The sequence below is a fragment of the Leuciscus leuciscus genome, assembly GCF_965113295.1.
Source record: "Leuciscus leuciscus genome assembly, chromosome: 4".
Taxonomy (NCBI): domain Eukaryota; kingdom Metazoa; phylum Chordata; class Actinopteri; order Cypriniformes; family Leuciscidae; genus Leuciscus; species Leuciscus leuciscus.
This window is the reverse complement of record NC_138728.1, coordinates 41,442,960-41,467,612: the sequence shown is the minus strand read 5'-3', so window position 1 is coordinate 41,467,612 and position 24,653 is coordinate 41,442,960. Positions and strand designations below refer to the sequence as shown.

The 24,653-nt window shown below is 38.3% G+C and overlaps 1 protein-coding gene across 1 annotated transcript; it reads right to left on the bottom strand.

The window, feature by feature from the left end:
* Positions 1-18,128: 18,128 nt before the first annotated feature.
* Positions 18,129-21,535, bottom strand: LOC309496099 (uncharacterized protein; the record flags this gene model as incomplete). The annotated part of the gene is made up of 4 exons (XM_082166085.1): positions 21,062-21,535; positions 20,833-20,886; positions 19,197-19,328; positions 18,129-18,430 (listed from the first exon to the last, which is right to left on the bottom strand). The coding sequence occupies exons 1-4, from the start codon at positions 21,477-21,479 to the stop codon at positions 18,129-18,131; spliced, it is 906 nt and encodes a 301-aa protein (XP_082022211.1). The 5' UTR covers positions 21,480-21,535.
* Between the last annotated feature and the right edge of the window lie 3,118 nt (positions 21,536-24,653).

The window sequence follows — 24,653 nt, the reverse complement described above, 5'->3', positions numbered from 1 at the left end:
TATATAGAGTTATGAAGCATCGGAGTCTGGGGGATCCATTCGCAGCGTGATTTATTAATAAGAGTAGTCAAACAGGCAAAGGTCAGAACCAGCAGTGAAGACAAGGCTTAATCGTAGTACAAAACCAGGCAGAAGATCAGGGCAGGCAGCAAACAATCAAAGTCAGAGATCCAAGCAGAGGTAACATAGGCAGGCAGCAGACAGGGAGAAATCCAGAAACGGGCAAGGTCAAAAATACAAACAGGCAGTCACAGGAATAAACGCTCAGTAGAGTTCACAACAGTAAAACAAGACTTCACAGTGAGGGTGAGAATGTGTGAGACATAAATAGTCCATAGAATGAGGATCAGGTGTGACTGTAATCAGGAACAGTGCAGGTGAATAATGCAGTGCAGGTGTATGAAGTAATCAGTCCAGGTAGATGCAGGATGGGAAATGTAGTCTGTGAGTGAATATGATAGTCTTATGTGGAGTGCCCTCTGGTGGCTCTCAAGGGCACTCCAGCTGGTGACCGTTACATATATATATTAAAACAAGAATGGAAAAATTTGCAAGGGTTTGGGACAGCCACCTCCTAATTGAAAGTAGCCCATAAATGATGATTTTATATATACAGCTTACTGATATCTTAAATATTATTGTGGGTTTCAATAGATAATTGAAGGATCTTAGTAAACATCTAAGATTTTAATAATTAAATGCTTTTCAAATGTGTTTTTTGGATGAGGGACAGCAGTTTGCACCAATTCTGTAGAATGGCCCATATACATATGTTCTGGTCCTGCCCTAAACTTAATATGTTCTGGGCCAACATCTTTGGCGCCTACACTAAGATTCTTAAAAAAAACAACCCTGTAAGTGCCCTATTTGGATTTACCCCTGAAAATCGCCCCCAAAATTGCCCCCTTATAGCATTCACGTCCCTGATTGCCAGGTGTCTCATCCTGCTCTCCTGGAAGGAGCAGGCACCCCCCAGCTTCACAAGGTGGATTAGAGATGTAATGCATTTCCTGAAGCTTGAGAAGATCAGATATACCCTTAAAGGCTCCTTACAAACATTCAGGAAGGTATGGGCCCCCTTTTTAGAATACTATGAGAGCTAGCAAACACCATTAAATATAGATGACTAAGGTGTTATCATCAGAGTGAAGCGGCAGCACTTCTTTTTTTTTCTTTTCTTCATTTACGTATTTGACTGGACTTACTTATTTAGATTTCTTATTTAGATTATTATTATTATTTTATTCCCCTCTTACTTCTGTACTGGTAATCACTTATTTTGTAACGTTATGCTATATTGTATATGCTCCTTCTGCAATCCTTAGTTGGACAAGCACTTCAATGGATAATCATTCTTGGGAAGATCTGGATTTAAAGGGAGTGGGTTGGGGTTGGGGGGAATCTTTCATACTGATTAATATCTGTATAGCACAGCCATAATATGTACATTTGGTCCAACATGTGCTGTAGAAAATATGCTACATGGTTTAATAGAAATTCAATAAAAAATTGTTAAATATAAGTGAGATATACAAAAAGTGTAGTGCTGGGGATCCTCAAGGACATGTTTAAAACCACTTATTAAGTGTGTGTGTACACACACACACACACACACACACACACACACACACACACACACACAACGCTTATGAACTTTTAAAACATAGTTAAAGGTCCCATAATGTACACCTTTCTGAAGTTTTATTTTAGGTTTTGATGTCCTTAAGAATATATATTTTGCGGTTTAAGTACCAAAAAAACATCTCAATATATATTTTACAGCTCCTTTCTCAGGAGCTCTGCCAAGAACAGGTCGATTATGGCCTGTCTACTTAATATTCATGAGCCTCTCTTCTGATTGGCCTGTTGTTTTCTTAGTGACCCACCATTGGTGGGGGTGGTGACTGAAGGCGGTGACTGAGTAGTTCTGACATCACATTTATACGGAAGTAACAACGGCTTGTGAAATGGCACAGCTACTTTATGCAGGCTGTGTGCATTTGTCTGTGGATCGACTGTTTTGAAACTTATATGGTAGTTCCATAGCCCCTAGACCTCTGTTATCATGAAAAAAGCCAGAAAAATTTCAGTTTTGACAATATGGGACTTTAACATTACTATCAGTGATCACACTGTTACAACAGTACTGATCATTTTGGTTTAACAGCAGGGGTGTTTGTAGGATATGCTTCCTAATCCCTTCCAAAAGTTCTAACTGCACAATTGCAGTTGTGAAAGCTTTTCTTTCATTATTATCCTACCTCAGAACATTTTATATTTTCACATATTAAACATATACATATTTGCTCATGGCACCAAATTCAATTGAGGATACACAAACTAATAAATAAGATTTGAATGATAAAGGTCTTGATCTTATTCTTTGGAGCAGGTTAGGTGGGGCGGTAGAAGCCAGGATGGTGCAGGAAATACTGTTGGAGAAGAGGTGGAACAGGTCAATAGCTTCCTTTCAAGGTACCTTTCAAGTATATGACCAAGTCAGGTTGGTTGAAAAAAGGGTTAACCCTTGTGTTTGACACACAATAAGATTGTACAATTGATTTGTTCTTATTGGTTTTGTTTTTTATAGGCAGAGGAGATATGATAACTGTGCTTGCCATGGGATGGAACCATAGGAAGGTGCAGAGTCTCCACAAGACACTGGCGAAAAGATTTGTCAAAGTAAGAAGCCTAGACTGCACATTAAGGTGTTTTCTGGGCCCTAGAGACACTATAATCAAGAAAGTGGTCCATCCATTGCACTCCGGCTGTAGCCTGGCTAACGTCAGACCTCTTTCTCATTGAGACGTGGTCTGGGAATCACATGTTCATTTTCTCGTATTTGAGGCGTGGTTTACGAATGCCCAGAGCCGTTTATTGGGCGCTACGAATGTCTATCAAATGCGCCTGTACGTAGCTCATAGCCAATCGTTTCAATTATACCAGATGACGTATGTAGAGCGACAGAAATTCGACGAGGAAGAAGATTAAGTTTTGATTCTCTAATTCGATATACAAATTTAAGAACTGTTTTCAAAATTGTTAATAATATTGCTCCACCCTCAATGAAAAAAGTCATAAAACTTTACTCTGAACAAACAAACCGAACATCCCGCTCCACTGCTCACAGAAATTGTGCTATCCCGAAAAGATCCTCCGCCTTTGCACAGACAGCCTTCTCATATAAAACCATTAAACAATGGAATCAACTCCCAGATAGTCTGAAATTATCTGTAGATCTGAAAAATTTCTCCCGAAACTTAAAGAACTTAACATCCTTGATAACCAGCTGTGTCAGCATCAGCACATTTAAAGTCTACAAATGTAATATTGAAGTAAATGTTTTTGACTATGTTGTATATATTTTAGGCTGTTATGGTTTTTTGATTAGTTTTTTATTTAATGTTTTAATATTGTGCACCTGCCCGGGGACTTCAGATGGAAAATAGCTTTTGCTAACTCTGGTACAAAACATCTTTTCGTAAGATTAATGTATTTTGTACATTGTCCCTGACAAATAAACTAATAAAATAAAATAAATAAATGAAATAAACACGCGTTCTAAACTACTTAGAACACTATCTAAGGCTGCATCGAAAGGTAACTTCGCGTCTGATGCCATGTTGGATCCATAGATATAAACAAACTGCTTCTGTGTGTCGCATAGACGTCGTCATCGTCTTGCTGCTCCCTCCCCGTTCTGTGATTGGTTCCCTTTTTGAGGGGAAAATCTGGTCCATGGTGTCCAGGCTGCCTAGCAGCGTGAATAAAATTGCGCTGCGTGCAAGGCAGCATGGGGAAACCCAGGCTACTCCGGCTGTTCTGATCCCTGCAAATTCCCCACATGTATAATCTTGATTACATAACTGGCAATGGGGGGACTGTGATCGCGCTCTTTTTTTTTTTTTAAATAGACTACACAGAGAGCAGAAATGGAAGCAGCCAATCTTGAGAGTCTCAAGCAGGAGTTAAACATCTCTATGGATGCAGATCCGTGGGTGTGTGATGTCAAGAAATGGGCAGCCACTGGTAAGTACAGTTGGTACTCAACCAGAATAATTATTTTCCCACCACCGTTCCCACGGCGGTAAATTGTGCGTGTGTATTTGCAGCCTCTTACCGCTAAGAGGCGCTACAATCACAGACTTTGCAAAGTGTCAGTTTATTCTCTCTATTGCGTAATCTCATTGAGAGCGATTGAAAGCTGGTAGCAGATCAATTCAAATTAAACATTGAACGAATTCATAATCACAATACTGAAATAACTGAAATTAAATTTAATAAATGTAATAATGAAAACATTTTCAACATAAAACATTGCAATAGAAAAATATTTGCTACATTAATGAGGCTTTGCAAGAGCATAAGATGTTATCTTAACAGCATTCAGATGATAGCTCTGTGGTCAACGCAACAACATGAGCCACACGGAGCTTCAAGCGATCCGAGATCGAATCTCAATGTAGCCGACAGCTTTTAGGTTTTAGCGTTCTTGAAGCTTAAATATGTACAGTGGGGAGAGCAAGTATTTGATACACACAGGTTTTCCCACTTACAAAGCATGTGGAAGTCTGTCATTTTTATCATAGGTACTCTTCAACTGTGAGTGACGGAATCTAAAGAAATCCAGAAAATCACATTTTATTTTAATTTTAAGTAATTAATTTACATTTTATTGCATGACATAAATATTTGATACATCAGAAAAGCAGAACTTAATTTTTGGTACAGAAACCTTTGTTTGCAATTACAGAGATCATACGTTTCCTGTAGTTCTTGACCAGGTTTGCACACACTGCAGCAGGGATTTTGGCACACTCCTCCAGACCTTCTCCAGATCCTTCAGGTTTCGGGGCTGTCGCTGGGCAATACGGACTTTCAGCTCCCTCCAAAGATTTTCTATTGGGTTCAGGTCTGGAGTCTGGCTAGGCCACTCCAGGACCTTGAGATGCTTCTTACGGAGCCACTCCTTAGTTGCCCTGGCTGTGTGTTTCGGGTCATTGTCATGCTAGAAGACCCAGCCACGACCCATCTTCAATGCTCTTACTGAGGGAAAAACCTGTTAACCCTCACCAGTGCGTCGGCGCACTGAAGCGTTTTTTTATTTATTTAGTTCAAAGTTACTATCAGATTAAATGTTATACTTTGACAAACTATACATCATTAAAAAGATATAAGACTCAAGTTTCAGTATTTGACCACTATTGTATTCTGAGAAACTTATAGTGACAGTTATGTCTTAATTTGTGTCAGGAGTTATGAAATGAAGAAATGCGTTGATCCCTTTAATATGAATTATGAGCGTCAGCTGGTCCATTCGTCCCTCAGGGCTTTTAGCTAAAAAATGTGCAGACTTGGAGAAATATTGATATATTCTCATAGATTCACATCATATTTCTATAGACAGGAATAATATTTATTGAATTTATACCCAAATGCGTCGATGTAATCATTATGAGCGCTTCTTACTGAGATGTGCTGTGTTTTCAATTCATACCAATAGCCTGAGGGCGCTATATGCACAAAAATACTGCATATATGGAACATGAAGAAGAGCCATAATCATGTGACCTTCAAGGACGTCACTGATAGCAGCTACACACAAAGCTAACACAGAGATCGCTGTAATATGCAGATACAGACGTTTTGAAGACAATAAACATGATTGCAAATGATATGTGATTTGCCTGTGTTCTTCAAGCAATGCCAGGTATTTTTAGAATAATAGATTATATTTATAATGTAATGCTAATCGATATAGACTTTATCATTGTACATAATTCTATAAATATATTTTCTGTCTGATTTTTTTTTTTATCTGAAGCCAAATTAGATCACAGAAGATTATTTAAAACACTCGAATTGCGTTATAAAGTACGTTTGGAGCACAAACATGGTTTTAATCTCATAAATGGTCGTGTATTGATGGTGTGCTAAGCTAACATGCTAGCTAGGCCCAAAATAAAGTAATTTGACATGATCTTGAAAAACATTTAACTAAATACAGAGTTTTAGACTTATCATTTTCAGATTTTAAATATAACATGGTCACACATATGGCTTTAGCTGCAGTGCATTTCTAGATTGCTCCAGGGCCCACTTCAATTTTATTTTCATGAATATGTTTCATAAAAAAAAAATTCTAATAACTTTAAAAAACTTTGAAGCTATTTAAAATATGTTTTTTCATTATGACAATAATTAATTCTACATTTACAATAAACTACCAGGTGTCAGCTTTCAAATGAGATCATACTTGTGCTTTTAGTGCAAAGGGTTCATGAACTGTATGTTTCAGTTTGGGTATGTCATTTCTGGGGATTTTTCAAAAGTGGCGTTGCAGCTTAACACGATGTAACTACAGAAGAGTCAAGTTTTAAATAGGAAAAATATCGAAACTCTTTGGTCATTTTTTTGAGAGCGATGCTAATGGTCCTGTCCGATTCAATGATCTTTGCTAAGCTATGCTAAAAGTGGTACCGCCAGACCCGGAGATCGGCTGAATGGATTCGAAAACGGTAAAACTCAACTGTTTAACTCTGGGGGAGTTGTAAAATGAGCCTATTTCCAAAAAAAGTATCCCTTTAAGTTGTTCAAGCAAGTGGTAACATATTTAACATGTAGGCTATTAAAATTGCAAACATTTTAAATTAAAACTTAAAATTGACAAAAACAGCCGACTCTCATGCCTTTTCTTTTGCATTTAATTTTTAATAAAATAAATCTTGCATGCCACAAATAACTTGTTTTTCAACCTCCACGAATCAGATGAGTGTTGTTCATTATTTCGCCTTGTTAAAGTAAACTGTAGGCCTAGTTTTCATTTCTTTACGCCGGTCTTAAAGTACTGTGAAAAAAAAAAAAGCAGTATTTAATTAAATACATTTAAGGTGAAATTACTACATTTTCAGCTCAATCTGTGACCTCTTTTGTCCACGAAACATGCACTGTCACTTTATTTCAGCATTTGCAGCACAGCAGAAATAGACTCGGTGCGGAAACGATCTCTGCACTGCTGTATACGCACCGCAACTGGAACAGATAAACGGACTGCAGTGTGAAAGCTCTAACCTGTTAACATGAGTATGTGTGAAACGGGCGTTAATTTATGAGACGAGCTCCAGTTCACGCACCGGTGCCTCCGTGTCGTGATTATCTGTTCTCTGCTATATTTACTTCTTATTAAATCCAGGCAATTGGTTGATGAAACATTGATTAAAATTAAGATACAATTACTACAAAACGAAATTCACTTTAAAGAAAGGCTTTGTGCTTTCTGTTTGAGGTCTCTGTGAAAGTTTTAAAGCAGTCTTTTAGTGCCGCTTTCAGAGCGCTCACGTGCGTAACAGAGAACTGTCACGACCGTAACATTGTTTTTTTCCCTCATAAATGGGGTGGTGGTGGCGCAATGGATAAGACACATGCCTTTGGTGTGAGAGACCCGGGTTCGAATCCACTGTGAGACACCAATGTGTCCCTGAGCAAGACACTTAACCCCTAGTTGCTCCAGAGGCGTGCGACCTCTGACATATATAGCAATTGTAAGTCGCTTTGGATAAAAGCGTCAGCTAAATGAATAAATGTAAATGTAAATGCGAATTCAAAAAATAAAATAAAATAAATATTTTATGTTCTGTGGAGAGCCAACCCTTCTTCATCCGGTGAGTATTACTTTTGGTTTGCGCAGTGTAATTCACAGAATTACAATATATATATATATATATATTGCCACCTAAAAGTTAAAGATTTTTTTGTGTCACGCATGTTTATTTCCCTCATATTAAATATAAAACGCATGTAGACCTATATTTTTCTAATGTCTGAACTCCTTTATTAAGGGAGTATGGATATATAAACAGACGTTTCACTATTGGTATTAATGCATTTTCTGAGAATTTATATTTCAAGTTTTGACTGCACGTATTTAAAAAAAAAAAAAAACGCTGAAAGGAGGTTGGTTGCTGGCAAGCAGAGGTTGCACTGCACAGTTATATTTATTTCTCCCTTCTCTTTCTTTAATGTGAAATGCTGTTTGCATTTTCAAGATATAAACGCATTCTTGCCCTGGCTCTGTTGTTCTGGCTCCATCTCTACCTCTAGCTCCCGCTGCTCCTCTTCCGACTCCATTGTGACTGATCACGCAAACCGCGCATTTTTTTCGTTTTCATATTGGGGCTTCTGGGAAATGCATGGAGTTGCCTTAATTTATTTAGAGAGTGAATAAACTCGTGAAACAGAGAAGTATCATCATGTAATCCATTGATTTCAACAATGTAACTGTATTCTAAATACCAACTATTTAAATTGTAACTGTAACGGAATACAGTTACTCATAATTTGTATTCTGAATATGTAACGTCGGTACATGTATTCCGTTAACTCCCCAACACTGTACATAATAATATTGCTTTACCCTCGGGTTCCACTCGCACTGCCATAGTAACCATGGCGACAGATGTGGACAACTGCGTTACGTCTAGCGGCACGCTCACGCTGTTGTTGTTTTGTTCAAATATTATGAACCATGACAAGCAGACTTTGGTACAAAAGGAGTAATCAATCAACTAAAAACGAGGATCAATATCAGCGTGGCGTTTTCGAGATGCCGAGAGCTCCACGTACATGGCTAACTTCGACTTGACAGAGACACGAGTGGCCTCACAGGTTTAATTCGTCTAATAAACTGACCTGTGTGAGAAGTAATTCTGCACTTGTATGTAGTTCGGTAGAATGAAATGTCCTCATTCCTTTATATCCGCAGGACTCGTGTGTGGCGCTGATATCTGTCTCTCATTACAGACTGATCTCATGAAATGGCGTATGTATGACACGCCAATTAGATTTCCATTTTTGGCGTGCTATCAACACGCATAATCGCTTTTCAGCGTGTTTATCAACGCCGTTGACTTAACGTTACATTACTTAGTCTGTATATATAGATATGACCTACCCCAACTCCCTAAAAGTCCCTAAACCTACCCGTCACTGGGGTTAATCTTCCCACACCTAAACATACCTATTTTATGGACAATATTAAAATGATAAAACGTAATGGACAGATATGTAGGAAAATGGCATTTTTATGAACAATATGGCATTAAAAGATAGTTTGAGCCACGAATCCTACCCCTAAACCTAACCATAACCATTTCTTAAAACTACCTAGGCAACAATTATAAAGAAAAACAACAGACAGAAGAGTATAATCACAATAATTTATTTATGGTTCCTATAGAACCATAATTATACTAACCTTACAACACAACATCGATTCACAAAATACACCAATTTTATTTGCTTGATGTAATCCAAACCTTCAGAATCCATTATTATTTGCAAGAAAAAGATCCAAACTCAGCCCTTTATCCAGTAATCGTCATCTTGACCGTGAACGTCAAACCCCGCGCTTGTTATGAATTCAAATTCAAAAATTGCGCCCTCAAGAAGCGACAGGTTACTATGGTTACGGCAGTAATATCAAACGCTCATTGGCTCTCGTCTCCTGCTTCGTCACAGATTGCGTCATGCACATTCACATTTGAAATGAAGTGCGCACTGCCGCGCAGCCCTCAGAGCGAACCGAACCGAAGACGGATTAACGTTTTCATGGATTTGAATTAATAACTTAAATTCTGCTCTGTCTGTTACCTCATACAAAACCACTGCCAGGGAGGACTGCGACACATCGTCACGTGAACAACTTTTGGTACCGATTTTGACATTTTCTCATTAAATAAATTATTGTGATTATTCTTGTCTGTCTGTTGTTTTTCTTTATAATTGTAGCCTATAGTTTTAAGAAATGGTTATGATTAGATTTAGGGGTAGGATTAGCAAACGTCCGGGGATAATGGTACGTGTAAGATTCACGTCTGAGGCTGTTAAACTGTGACATCTACACGTTTTCCAAAGGGGACCAACATGATTATTTCACGTACATTTTGCTCCGTTTCACTCGGACATTTAACGGCGTAGACATACACGCGGAAGATGACGGTTCGTTTCGGCGTGAACATACACGCGGATAGCTCAAAATGCGTATAGATAACACGCCACTTTTGACTTGAAAGTGGCGTGTATGTTTACGCAAAGTCATGATGTCATGTTGCTCATTAGCAATCACGCCCTGCTTCACACCACAGTCATGTTAAAAACATCAATGTATTCACTCATCCATAAACATTATTAGATCCATCAGCTTGACGACAAGATCCATAATTCCACTTAAAGCAAATGCGTCATCAATATACACCTTTGTTATTGTAAAAGGTTAGCGACCCCTAGCGGTTAATTTACATATGGTAGCTTTAAGCTTTTACCATGTAAAACCAAAATGTAAATATGTAAATTTATGTATGTAAATATAAAGTGAACTTAGCACACATTGCATTACCAAATGTTAAACTCGCAGCACTTGCAGAGAAGGATTGTGAGAAGCTGCTCTAAAAGTGTGGTATTATAAGCGGCACATGTACATGATAACAGTACAGCTTTTCACTCTGAAACATGCAACTACTAATTCAATGGAGTCAATTTTTCCCTACTTAAAAACAGTTCAAATGTGGTATTTCAAGACTTTTATCAAGTTGTCCTTGAAGCACCATTTCTTGTAGAACTGCTTTCTTACACCTCCCTTTTTCCAAAACATGATTTTAGAGCTAGTAATGGAGTTTTGAACCATCGATATGCCGAGATTAAGCGAGTATGAATTACCTGAGAGAGTGTGTGTGTGTGTGTGTGTGTGTGTGTGTGTGTGTGTGTGTGTGTGTGTGTGTGTGTGTGTGTGTGTGTGTGTGTGTGTGTGTCTGTGTGTGTGTCTCTCAACAGTGTTCAGCAGCAACGTCTCTACTAATAGCAAAACTCCAAGTTTAACTGCTTCAAAAACAGCAACATTACCATGAGAATATCAATAGCTTTTCAGTTTTTCAAAATTACTTTAAGATATCCAAATGAAAGCGTAAGGTTCCACACCAGGACATTTCAAAAGGATTTCGGTCTTTTGCTTTTTTCTACTCCATTTGAAGTTTATTTATGTCTATAATCCTGTAATACTGAAACTGTCTGTCAGTGTCTTTGCATGTTTGGCATTTCACAGTAAGAAGACATAAAACTCTACATGTGTATTTTTCCAAAGGTGCCGTTTGTTCCACAAGTTTTAACTCAACAACCCTGTTGTTTTGGGCACAATCACTTCCATGATCTTAACAACTCAGAGGTAAGAGAAGCTTGTAACCCCAGTTTAATTAGACTTTGCGTAAAACCGTACTAAAAAAAATCATTTCCACAAAACAAATGTATTATTTGAACTTAGTGTCACTATGTGAACTGGAAGTGTGTAAAGCGCTAAGTAATGGGTGCATTAATTGTTTAATAATATCAATAAATAAGTAATATGTAAGCAAGGTAGCTGATCATATATATTATATTTCTTGCAGATATCTGTGGTCAGCAACCCTGCCATGCATCATCCTCCTGCAGAAATTCCTCCACAATACAGTGAATTTAAATAAATATGAATATTAAAAGTCGACAGCTGAAATGGGACACAAAGGTTTTCCCAGTGATTTCCTGTCCATTATATCTAATGTCTTTCATTAAAAAGAGAACATGACATCAATTGAAAAATTACTTGATCAGATAATAATTACAGATTTTTTAAGTCACAAATGCGTAAACAATTACTATTCAAGAATAGATACTATTTCATGACTTTCTTACCTTATGTTAATTAACACAGTTGCCTAATCATTAATAAAACTGGTTAGCTTGTTTTGCACAACTAATTGCTTAATACAGTATAATCTGAAGTATACAGAATATATTTAGTTTGTTTGTCACCTTTCACCTTTATTTAAAGTGTGCGATATTGCATTGTCATCAGTTTCATGGGTCTCATACAGCAGAGCATACAACAGGCTATCGAGGAGATGCTGAACTCTTGGGAAATAGACAAACCCCCATGATGTTTTGCGAGACAATGCAAGAAATATGAAAAAGCAATGGATGGTATGGTGGTAATGAACAGCGCAGCATCACAGAAACACTGGCTATTGCAAGGAAGATTATAGGGCATTTTAAACATTCACCTTAGGCCTACACACATTAGACACGTTTTCATTACAGAATTGAGCAGATGCCTGATCTTATGTCCAAACACACCGCGCCATCTATGTCAGGTGACCTGTAAATGCCCAAAAACAGTTTCCATTGCAGTTTTGCTAAATATTCCATTTTCGAATTGTCTGAAAAAAATGCAAGCGCAAAACCTTTTTGCGATACATGGGAGTTTTTGCAAAATTGGCATGTTTCCATTGGATGTTTTAATGTTACTGTTATGTAACATTAAAAAGTGCAAACAAGCCTCGAAATATAAATGGAATCAGTCGATGAAAATGTCAAATGAAAATGCCTAATATAAAAGATGAACGAGAAATAGCAAGTGCTCTTTGCCATCACGGCTCTTTATCTGCAGCAAAAGGGCAAATGCTGGGCTGAACATCTGATGCATATGGCACACTCAACTGTCGTCTGTTTGGTTGAATTTTGAAGGATGTCCGGGAGACGTGTGTGTCACGTTCTTTAATGGACCGCCTGGAAAACAAATGCCGGACGCCAAACCCCCTTTTGAAAATGAAAGCTGTGGTGTTCATAACCGTGACAATGGGCGCTTATAGGCTGCGATAGGGTCCAGACCTTCTGCTGTCAGTCTGAAGGCCTGGCCTACGTGAGACTATAGGCACTCCAGCTGGAGGATGTGACACTGGGGGATTACATTAGAACTAAGTTGGAACAAACATTTTTATTATGTTTTAGCCATGTCTTTAACCCAAAGCATCGTACATTTTTTCTGAGAGATATCCTTCCACCACTAAGTGCCAAAATGTGACTGAAATGCTGAGAGCTCTGACAACAGAAGACATGCGATTTATGATATTAGCTGATTTCTTATGTTCCTTTTTACTCTTTTTCTAGCAGAAAATGATATGATTTTAAACATAGCAATTTAGCATAATTGTCCTAGCCTGTCAACAAATAGCTTTTCAGACATATGAAGCTTCTGTACTTAGATTCAGTGGGAAAAAATCTAGCCTTTATTTGACAAAGTTACAGTAGCTAAAAGAAACAATAACCAGGAAGGGCTAAGGCCCCAGAATGAACAGAGGAGTAACTTGTAACTTGAGTAAAATGTGAACACACATAAAATATTCTAATATAAACTAAGAGTATATATATCAAAATAAGTCTGGACACAAAAACACAGGATACACATGGCACTTATCTATCTGGACATTGTTTTCCCCTTGAGATGAGGTCAGCTGGAAACAGTGAATACAAAATATACAGTTTTCATTTATATGCAAATGATTGTTTGCACTTTTTAATGTTACATAACAGTGATAAAGCATTAATGAGTTTTTGTGAACTTCACTGAAACATAGGGTGTCCCCTGACTTCAGCCCTCCAGTGACCCTACAGGGGACGGTATGGAGAATGAATGGATTTGTGAATCTTATCCAAAAGTATGACCAATTTTAAAAATGTTAATAATTGTTGCAGGCTATTTACTAATATTATTTACTAGTAAAATATTATTTTGAATTAAGAGTATTGATGGATCTTATTGTAATCTGGAACATTGTTCTTTTTAAATGTATTATCTTATAAAAGGGAACATATTGTAAAGTGAAGTGTCAGGCTTGATTTCCTGGTTCAATGACCAGCTTTACCTTCATTCTGGGAAACAGTATCAACAGTAATTTGCCTTATCTTATCTCAGAAGACTGACCTAAAAACAACTGAGCAAAGGGCAAAAGAAGAATGGAGGATTGGAATTTTTTTGTAAAACAATATTGTATACTTTTACCTATTCACTATGTCTGCATTTTTTTTTAATTAAAGTGTATGGTGACTAGGAATGGACATGTTCAGTTGGTTTTGACGTGGCCATGACATAGTAAGTCGTGGGAATGTCATAGTGTGGGAACGACATCCTTATCTCGTAGCCACCAGTTTAATGGCGCTAACGGCAAATCCCTTCTTGCACTGTCCTCATTTTGATTTCGGCAAATCAGTTTGAGTGTGTGCAAACAACGTGATTATTGTTCATGAGTCCAACATTCAGCCACGTAAGAAAACATGCAATCTACCTGAGGGAAGACGTGATCAAAAAGAGAGGTCGTTTTCACTATTGTAAGTTAATGTTGTTAAATAGAGAAAAACATTTTACATTTAAGGTATTCTTGGACCTAGTCTCAAGCTCCAAAAGCAGCCCATATGAATCCTCTAAGTTCTCTTTAATTGAAAAATGTGCAGTTTCGTGTACAGGGCTGTACAGTGCGATGAATACATTTACCACTGTGACACGCGTGCGATACAGTTTTACATGTTCATAACACAGCCGCTTAATAGTGTGAAGTGATTGTTGTGCTTGTTTGTGTGTGAGATTAATGGCGCACTGCTATAATACTTGGTAGTTGTTGTCTATTGTGCGATTAAAACTTGTGTCCCGGCTACATCGAGTCATTCTGTCCAACTCCATTTCCCACAATTCCTAAGTAACGCGCCCATAATTTCTACACAGCTGCTAGTTGACGAGAAAATGAGGCGCTATTTTCAAGTGATTCACGAAAACCCGAAACGAGCCCGCAAGGAAGAATCGACAGAAGCAATTTTACCTAATCAAAGTAAGGGAAAAACAAAAAGGAAAATGTATAGATATAACCCATGGTGGAAAAAAGAATTTTTCGTGGTTAACTTTCGATGCTGACCAACAGCTCTTGTTTTGTAGCTGGTGCAAGGAGGCTCCAGAAAAGATTAAAATAGACAAAACTTTCAACCTCTGTAGCACCAGTGACAAAGTCACAAGGCAAACATGAGGGCTTAAATACACACAAGAGGTGTGTTGGACATCGGCTGCGGCTGGATGTAACCGATCGGCGAGAGTAGCCGCGTGCAGGCGGGGAGGAGCTGCAAACTGAGACGTGAAGCCGGACACTTTCTGGTTCCCGTAGTGACCGCTCACGTGGTGTTTGCATACTTTACCACAGCTGAAGTGAAATAAATGCAATATTTGCCAAATAATACACAGATGTTTCAGAGACATTTTCATTCAATATTTTATGTACTGCTTCATACAGCGTCTGTTTGAACAAGAATAAAGTTCAACATAAGCTACTATCAATGAAGTGGAGTCTACGTTTTTTAATCAGTTTTAATTAGATAAACATGACGCGATATACCATCGCAACGACATGAAAGAGTGTTTACTGTTACACAAAACTGATTTGTGAGATTTAGAGGAACTAAAGGTGTTCGAATAAACACGAAACACACGTGATCGTTGTCATGCGGTGAATCCGGCCAATCGTGGAACAGCTGTGTCGTCATCAGCACCTCGTGCAGCCGCTCTTGAGAAGCTGCGCTGGCTGAGTCCTCCGGCTACTCTCGAATCGCTCTCGCGGTACTTTGATGGCATACGTCACAGTCACGTGGCGTCGGCGCTGTATCAAGTCGGACAAAATTTCTAACCGGCATGCACTGCTTCAAGTCAGCCGCCGATCGGTCTGCGCAGAGCTGGATGAAGTCAAACAAGCCTAAGGACTACTGACTATCAAGTCACACCTGAAAGGAATGAACACAAATAACCAATGAGAACAAAGGAAACCTGACAAGGGGAGCACATGGCAGGATCACACGAGGGCCAGGGAATCACATGACATGACAGGAAACATGACTGTGACAGACTGCAAATTAAGACATGAAACAAAACCAAAACAAGACGTGACAATCTTTAATACTTTTAGAGTTACAGGCACATAAACTTTGGGAAAATACTATTTATGGCACTCATAAAAGTTCAACTGTGTTGAGAAAAAAAGAAGAAAAAAAAGAGATACTTTTAACATTATTTGTTCTTCAGGAATTGTGTGACTATTGAAAATGTGTACCAATTTACTCATAGAGCTGCATTAACATCCCTAAATCTAAGAATCCAAAAGAAAAGATTGTTAAGAAACAGAATCTAGAAGGATATTAAGATATCTGTAATATGAGATACAGTTATGCAAACTTTTGGGCATAAAAAAACATTTTTGAACTGTCACCATTGGCATAATGCAACAAAGATAGCTAAAGTCAACAGATTTAACTAATAGAGCTACCAATTACTTCCCTACTATAACACTAGTTTTCCCTTATTCACTCTTCTTTCAACATGAAGATATTATTTATGTAAATACCATTTACTGTGCATGGAAATATTATTTTATTACAGATGGCTTAAAAGCACTGATGAACTAAAGTACATATAAAATTGAACCTTCTAATGAAAAAAAAGAGAGAAGCTATTTACAGACACAGTATGTGTTTCTCACAGAACACAAGTGTTACTCTGGCTTCTTTGCCCTAGCCTTTACAAAAGGCCCGTTTTCATAGTTTGTCAGGAGACATGCTGCAGCATATCGCTGATTAATGTTATCAAAAAGCTAAAGTGGAGTCTCTGTGTCAAAGAACTTGTGTCTGTTTGTCACTGACGGAACCAGCGTACAGTGGAGAGATAAATAAAGGCTCAACAATAAAGGTTTTGATTGACTTTATTGTTGGGATTGTTTTTAAATTATTTTATTTACATTAACTGTTTCTTATCCCTTTACAAAGGGAAGGACAGTACTGAAGAAAAGAGCAATACATTCACCTGATCATGACCAAACACAAGTATTTCCAAGTTAGTTAGTTTTTTTTTTCAAAAATAAAATGAATAATAAAATAACATTTTGAAATAAAACACTGAATGGTTGTCTGTGTTAAAGTATGATTCAGTTTAATATTAACACCACTGCATTCAATTTGCTTATTTAAAACATTTCAAAAATACATATTTTAATATTCTAGTTATTGTCCTTATGGTCCTCTAGTCAAATATTACACACAGGCATTCATTATCTGTATGACTACATGCCTGAACATGACACTTCTGAACCCAAGAGAGATACACTGGTTTTTGGACCAATTGAGATTCCAGTTCCCAGGAATTTTGCCTCCAGTCCACCCAGGCCAAAAGATGCACCCGTGTCAACTCCTAGTCCCAGTTTGGCGAAAACAAGGCCAGCTTTTGCTGAAACACTTCCAACTTCAGCACGACCCATCACTCCAGCTCCAGACGAACTTGCTTCAGCACCAGCCGAAACATTCGGGCCTTTGGCTTCTACCTCTAATATACTCAATTCAGCGGCTGCACGACCCACTCCTGCTTCTGCAAAGACTCCTGCCTAGGGAATTCCGTGTCCTGGTTTGTCTTCTAAACCTACTAAATATTTTCCACGTTTCTCATATTTGCCTTTTTTACTGGTGTTTTTTTGGTCTGTCAAATGTGTCAATGATGTTTATGGTGACCAGTAAATCAACATTGACTGATGCAAGTTGGATACTTGGTTTTTTTGTAGTTTCCTTTTTGATTTCCCAAATAAACCACAGTAGACGTGAGTGAATTCATATGAATTAAGCAACCAATTAAGGTCTTCAGGATCACTTGAAAATTAAAGGCAGGTGTGTTTGATTAGGGTTGGAGATGAACTGTGCAGGACAGTCGATCGGCAGGAGCAGGATTGGGCACCCCTGGCCCTAGATCTTAACAGCATAGTTGGCATTAAGGTCTTAAAACGCTTGAACCCTGTTAATTGCTATTTTACTTTTTATTTTGGTTTTTTATGTTTGAGCTTATATATCTCCATATTAATAACAGTCTGAGTAATTCTAAGTCTTGAACCGTAAACTCTCAAATATTGTGTCTATTCAGAATGACTTATGAGCAGCAGCAATCTTTTTATTTTGGGTATGTCATTTATGCCCTGCTTCCCAAAATGGGGGGTGTCTGGTAAGGGGTTAACAAAACACTTGAGTCTCACGTGATATTCATGGGTCCTGTCTGTCTCAGTGCTGAAACTCTTTATACAAACTTACATGTATAGACAGTTAGGACTTATGAGTATAGTGTCCCATACAGACTTTTATACAGTAATCTATTGCAAATTTCAAACACACATTAGTTCACATTAATACAGGTTTATATGTTAACGATTCTTCATGAGTTTCATCTTAAATCATACGCTGAAGGATCAGAATTATTGGAATCACACTCTGCAAAGCTCCTGTTCTCTTAAGGGAAACAGTATGTAACCACTGAAAGTGCTGTGATTATTGTCACTATCATATATCTTCGCACCAGACCAAAGTCTCACATAGACGACATCTCCAACCTCCAGGATCAACACAACTCCATTCGAGGAGTTTAAGTCATGCTGAGGCCGATAATCATTTGCTGTAACCACACGCTCTCCATTCTTATAAATGGATGCAGATGCTGAAGTTGGGCCATGACCAAATACAGAGACTCTGAACATGTACGCTCCTTTCAGTGGGGCTGTGAAAACACCTAAATCAAATAACAATCTAAATCAGATGTTTCCTGTATGATTGTTTAATTACCAAACACACTGTGTAAAAGCTTTGAAAGATGGCAGATGATTTCAGGCTACGTTTACACGACAATGATTTCCTAAAAACAGACAAGTTTTTTTCTTTGCATTTTTCGCATACCGGCAACAACGTTGTCAAAACGATTCCCATTCACACAGATCCGTGGAAAAGCTTTAAAACACTGCATTCTGCTGCCAGGCCAGTAGGTGGCGATGTCACTTTGTAAAGAAACGGATATAGTAGTATAGACTATTCATGGGTTTCATCAGGTCCCTTTCCACAGGTGTATAAAATCAAGCACCTAGATTATGAATGCAGACTGCATTGTGCTTGATTAATACACCTGTGGAAAGGGACCTGATGAAATCCATGAATAGACTGATCGTGTAATACGCATGTGCATGACATCACCATTTTCACAAATTCACGTTTTTGTAGTTTACACGGAGACGATAACGGTATTGTTTTCAAAAACTTGCTCTTTCAAAGTGTTTGTAAATAACTTTTTCAAAAGTTTGCGTTTTCAGGTCCCCAAAACGCAGTTGTCGTGTGAATGACGGCCAAAACGCTTACAAGTTTTCAGTTTTTTGTTGAAACTGGTGTCGTGTAAACGGCCCCTAATTCTCTAATACACATTACACAACTGCAGAGAGATCTGAATGGAGCAGAAGGGTATTCATTACTATAAACTGAGTTTTATGACTCATTTCATTGATAATTACCTGTAATTGGGTTGTAGGCGTTCCCTATGTTTGTGAAGACGTTCCTGTAGGTTAGTGTGATTTCAGTGGTAAAAGGACCAATATCTCCACTGCTAGATTGCATCAGTGCAGCTGAAAAAGCTATTTCTCTGTCTGATATTGAAAAACATAAGCAATAGTGATGTATGTCTCGAGACCGGTCTTGGTCTCGAGACCACTTTTACGTGGTCTCGGTCTTGTCACGGCCTTGACGGTCTTTGGTCTTGGTCTTGTCTTGGTCTCGGACCTCTCGGTCTTGTCTTGGTCTCGGACCTCTCGGTCTTGTCTAGGTCTCGCTGTCTCAGACCGACATAGTGGTCGGGGAATTTAGCAATACAATACTACAATATCCACGACGACACAACGTTCGATAATGCAACATTATTATCCGCAACGGAACGGATTGAAGCGCGCGTCTGAGTGAAAGTTCGGCGTGTGCGCGAGCCACACCAGAAAACACTTTATCCGCGCCACTGATCGCAGCGGCAACGAGCACTTTGATCACTTTATTTAAAAAACACATATCAGTGACATGATGGGTTTTAACTTCATTCAGGAGATTTTGGGTAACTGCACAACTGACAGATGACTTTGAGCGCACCGCCAACGGGGGGTGTGTGTGTGTGTGTGTGTGTGTAACCATAGCGACAAAACGACCAACTTTCGGATCCTGCACTTAAGCCTATAATTTCGTTTTTAAAAATTGAATTATGTATTTAAAAGTTGCAGAATGGATTCATTTGGAGACTCCGAAATCGGCAGAGATAGGCAGGCATTTGCTTAGATGAATTTGTGACTTTGATATCTTTGTGTGTGTGTGTGTTGTTTGATTACAGTATTGTATTTAAGATGGTGTTAGACTAAATAAATGGTCTTTTAAATATCATATGCATATCTCCGTTGTGTTGACTAAACATTAGGCCTAATCCAAGTTTATAATTGTATCTTTAATTTGATGTTACAATTTCATCTACACATTAAGTATAATTTCAATTGGTTACATATTTCTCATTCTTTAGACAGTTGTTGGAGGAGCAAGATGGTGTTGGAGGTGTTTGATGTTTTGTCAGATGAACCATCAGTACCAGTCATGTCAGTCCTCAACAGTACACAAAAGTTAAGGGAGTCTCAATCCTCTAATAGTGCAGTAACAGCCGTCATGCAATTGCTACACATAGTTGATCTCACCCAGTCTGCAAAAACATTTACAGTGAGCTCACAGTCACACACATGACATGGTCTGTCTCTGTATTGTTCTGCCTGTGTAGTTGAAGTAATACAGTCTAGTATTGAATGTAAACTGCGGCTGAACCCTAGTATGCTGCTGTTCTTGAATTCACAAGTTATTGCTTAGCTTCAACACTAGTCTGTTTTTTTTCCCCTCCGGTCTCGACTTGGTCTCGGTCTTGGTCTCGACTTGGTCTTGGTCTTGACTTGGTCTGTCTTGGTCTTGGTCTTGGTCTTGTCTTGGTCTCGATACCCTCTGGTCTTGGTAGTGTCTTGGTCTCGGTTTAGGCGGTCTTGACTACAAGTCTAATAAGCAATATTGTGATATATATTACTCTATTACACTGAGAATGTATACACTGAAATTAACATAATTCAAGCACACTTTCACCTCTATTTTCCTTTCTCAAATCCTCCACTTGACCCCGAGTAAGATTTGATATTTCTGTGAAGGAATAAAGATTCTGTTAAATTACATTCACACTGATTATAGTAATAGATAAAAACAATTTGCACATTATACACTCAACTTTACAGTAACATTAACACTATGCAATGTATTGCATTGTTATTTTACTTTGAGGATCATTGTTAAAAGAGTGAATGTTTTGGTGAGATACCATCATTTTTCTTGTTCATCTCTTCCAGGATAAACGTCTGTTGTTCCCTCAGTCTCGTCTCTAAAGCTCTGATGTTTCCTTTCTGCTCTGTAACGGTGGCGGTCAGTTCTCTGATGTTTCCTTTCTGCTCTGTAACGGTGGCGGTCAGTTCTCTGTTGATGGTTTTCTGCTCTGTAACTCTGGCGGTCAGTTCTCTGATGTTCACTTTCTGCTCTGTAACGGTGGCGGTCAGTTCTCTCAGCGCTGCATGGATGTCATTGAAGCACAGATGGTAGTTTTGTTGGCTGTCAGTTGAAGCTTCATCTCTCAAAGTGTCTGTTTGAGGTGGATTCTGTCTTCCGTCCTCAGATCTGAGCTGTTGACTGATCTCATTATCACTGAATCCTCCATCTACCTGATGCTGTACTAAATCCATCATTCTTCACTGATGTTTGTTTCCAGCTCTTGCTCTGTCATCCTCACAGTCTCTCATGTTCCTCTTATAGTGTCCTGTTTTACTGTCTTTTGTACTTTATCTATATTGCTTCAGATAAATAAGTAGTTCAAGTTAATTGTTAATCATAATCAAAGGGATGTTCCAGGTTCAGTAGATGTTTATCTCTATTCACAATATTTGTTGATCTCAACAGAAAATAACTTTAAAGGGTTAGTTCACCCAAAAATGAAAATTCTGTCAGTAATTACTCACCCTCATGTTGTTCCAACCATGTAAGTCTTTCGTTCATCTTCGGATCACAAATTAAGATATTTTTGATGAAATCTGACAGCTTTCTCACTCCTCCATAGGCTTTCAGAGGGACCCAAACTCGCCGGCCCAGAATAGTTATTAAAAACATCGTTAAAATAGTCCAAGTGACTACAGTGGCTCTACATTAAGTTTATCATGCGACGACAATACTTTTTGTGCGGAAAAACAACAAAAATAATGACTTTATCCAACTATTAGTGTTCTTCAATGTGGGCCTCTGACGAGAGTTCACGGGAGCGCCACGACGCTACTTGTTACTGGCTGCTCACTCCTTGGGAGTATTACCATGACGTCCCGACATCATCGAAACCTAAATCACAATAAGTGTCGAATTCATGCGCAGTTTTGGTTTATATTAATATGTAAATATATTTTAAAAGACCTATATTTTTGTGAATTGGTGAATATTCCGGTGAATATTGTTTCGTGGCCACGAATTAATAATACCTCAGCAGGTTATACTAATTTGTTCCCTCGTTTTACTATATTGTGGCGACGTTGTACTCAAATTTGTAAAACGTGCTGAGGTATTATTAATTCGTGACCACGAAACAATTCACCTGAATATTCACCAATTCACAAAAAAAAAAAAAAAAGGAATAAAAAGCTGTACGAGAATAGTCGGCCTTCACTGAAGAGCTATCTTCACAGGTAAGAAAAACAGTTTAATAATTATTATTTATTCGTGGCCACGAAATAATTCACCTGAATATTCACCAATTCACAAAAATAGGTCTTTAGCATTCTTTTTGGCCACGTTGTAATTCGTTAAATCAAAATGAGAAAGGGAATTAGTTCAACGTGTCCACGATTTATTAAAACGAGGGAACAAATAAGTTGTTGTAACAACTAATTATTTAGATCAGTGGACAGGGTGCATAAGAACAAACAGAGAGAGAGCCTCGGCCGCGCGCGCGCACTCTCACCGCCTTCAAACAACACGAGCGCTGTATTGCTCTCTCTCCCTCGCGCATATCAACACAATAGTAAAAGGTCGGAAGACCAATTGTGTTTTTTAGATTAGTAGTTTGTTCATATAAAGTGTTTGATTAGCAAGTACATGTTAAGGAAATGCATAATACAAATTGTATGGGTTAATGTAACGGTAAACGGACTCTGCGGGTAAAACTGTTGTGATGAAACTGCGCATGCGCGGGGTAAAACTGCTGGGGTAAAACTGTGGCTCTGCGGCTCTTCCTCTGCTTATAAACAGACCGTTTTGCGCTTCCGGCAATGTCGGGACGTCATCTTGTACAGTAGATGGCAGTAATACTCCCAAGGAGTGAGCAGCCAGTAACAAGTAGTAGTAGAAGAAGAACGCAGTAATCTCAGTTCTCGCGCATGCGTCGTGGCGCTCCCGTGAACTCTTGTCAGAGGCCCATGGAGGAGTGAGAAAGCTGTCAGATTTCATAAAAAATATCTTAATTTGTGATCCGAAGATGAATGAAAGACTTACATGGTTGGAACAACATGAGGGTGAGTAATTACTGACAGAATTTTCATATTTGGGTGAACTAACCCTTTAAGTCATCTCTGTTTTTATATATATATATATATATATATATATATATATATATATATATATATATATATATATATATTTTTTTTTTTTTTAAGATCAGTAGAGGGACTTATCCTTAAGGGATAATCACAGAAATGTGCACCTCCGGTCGTGTGAATGGATTTCAGATCTGCACGCTAACGCAGGTTAAAATCTCACACTTTAATAGTATTTATATCACCTAACTTAATAAAACAGGCTGTGACTGTGAGGAGTGATTACCTCAAAATATACATCCATATGTGCAAGTTTGACTGACTTTATTTAAATGAAATACATTAGCTATTGTCACATGCCAGTGATTATCCTGACCGCTGATATATTTTTGACCTCTGATATAGTTGGTCACATGACTCTCTGGTATCTATGTTGTAACAGTCACTGTCTGTCACATGGTTTATTTGTTCTAATTGTCAGTGCTATGTTCATCCCATCCACTAGGGGAAACCAGTAGCACCTATTCATTATGGATAAAAGAGGAAGTAGAAGAGAAAGGGGTAGATTCAGTTTGAGTAACCACATGTGCTGCGTTCCAGTCCACTTTTAGACACGCACTTGCGAACTTCCCTAAGCACTTCCCCTCGGGGGAATCCCCGACGCCATTTTGAAGTGTGTTCCACTTCGTGAAGTTTATATGGACAGACCCTCATTCCCTCGATTTTGACTGAGGGAGCAAGTCTACTTCATATGTCCCACAATGCAGTACGATTGTGACGTCACCATATATCTCGTCTAATCACCACCACAACAAACAACTCTATGATATATTAATCCATTTTTTTTTTATTGAAAACAACCCAAACACCATATATACATTTGGATGCTGCATTAAACAAATTCTTAAAGGGAAAACAAATGTAAATAATAAATCAACTACATAGCTGATTCCAAGTGATCAAGGGCTTAGGACGTTCCAATTCAGCCCATTGCAGGTTCCGCCAGTAGTGGGCACTCGCAATGACGTACATCCGAGTGAACGAGACGGAGGGAAGTTAGCAAGTGAAGGGCATGACAATTTTGGACTGGAACGCAGCCATGGTATCTGCTGAAGAAAGGGGTAGATTCAGTTTGAGTAACCACATGGTATCTGCTGTTCTCACTAATAATCCTGGTTTGAGAAACGTTTAGTTTGCTGCTCAGCCGTGAGTTTGTAGTTCTTATATTTCATCTTTTGTGTATGATTTGTTGAAGAATTTGTAAAAAAGTTAATGAGTTGTTTTCTTTTGTTGAGGATTTTTGTATTACACGTGACTTACATTGCCCTTGAGTGCTGGATTGGGAGT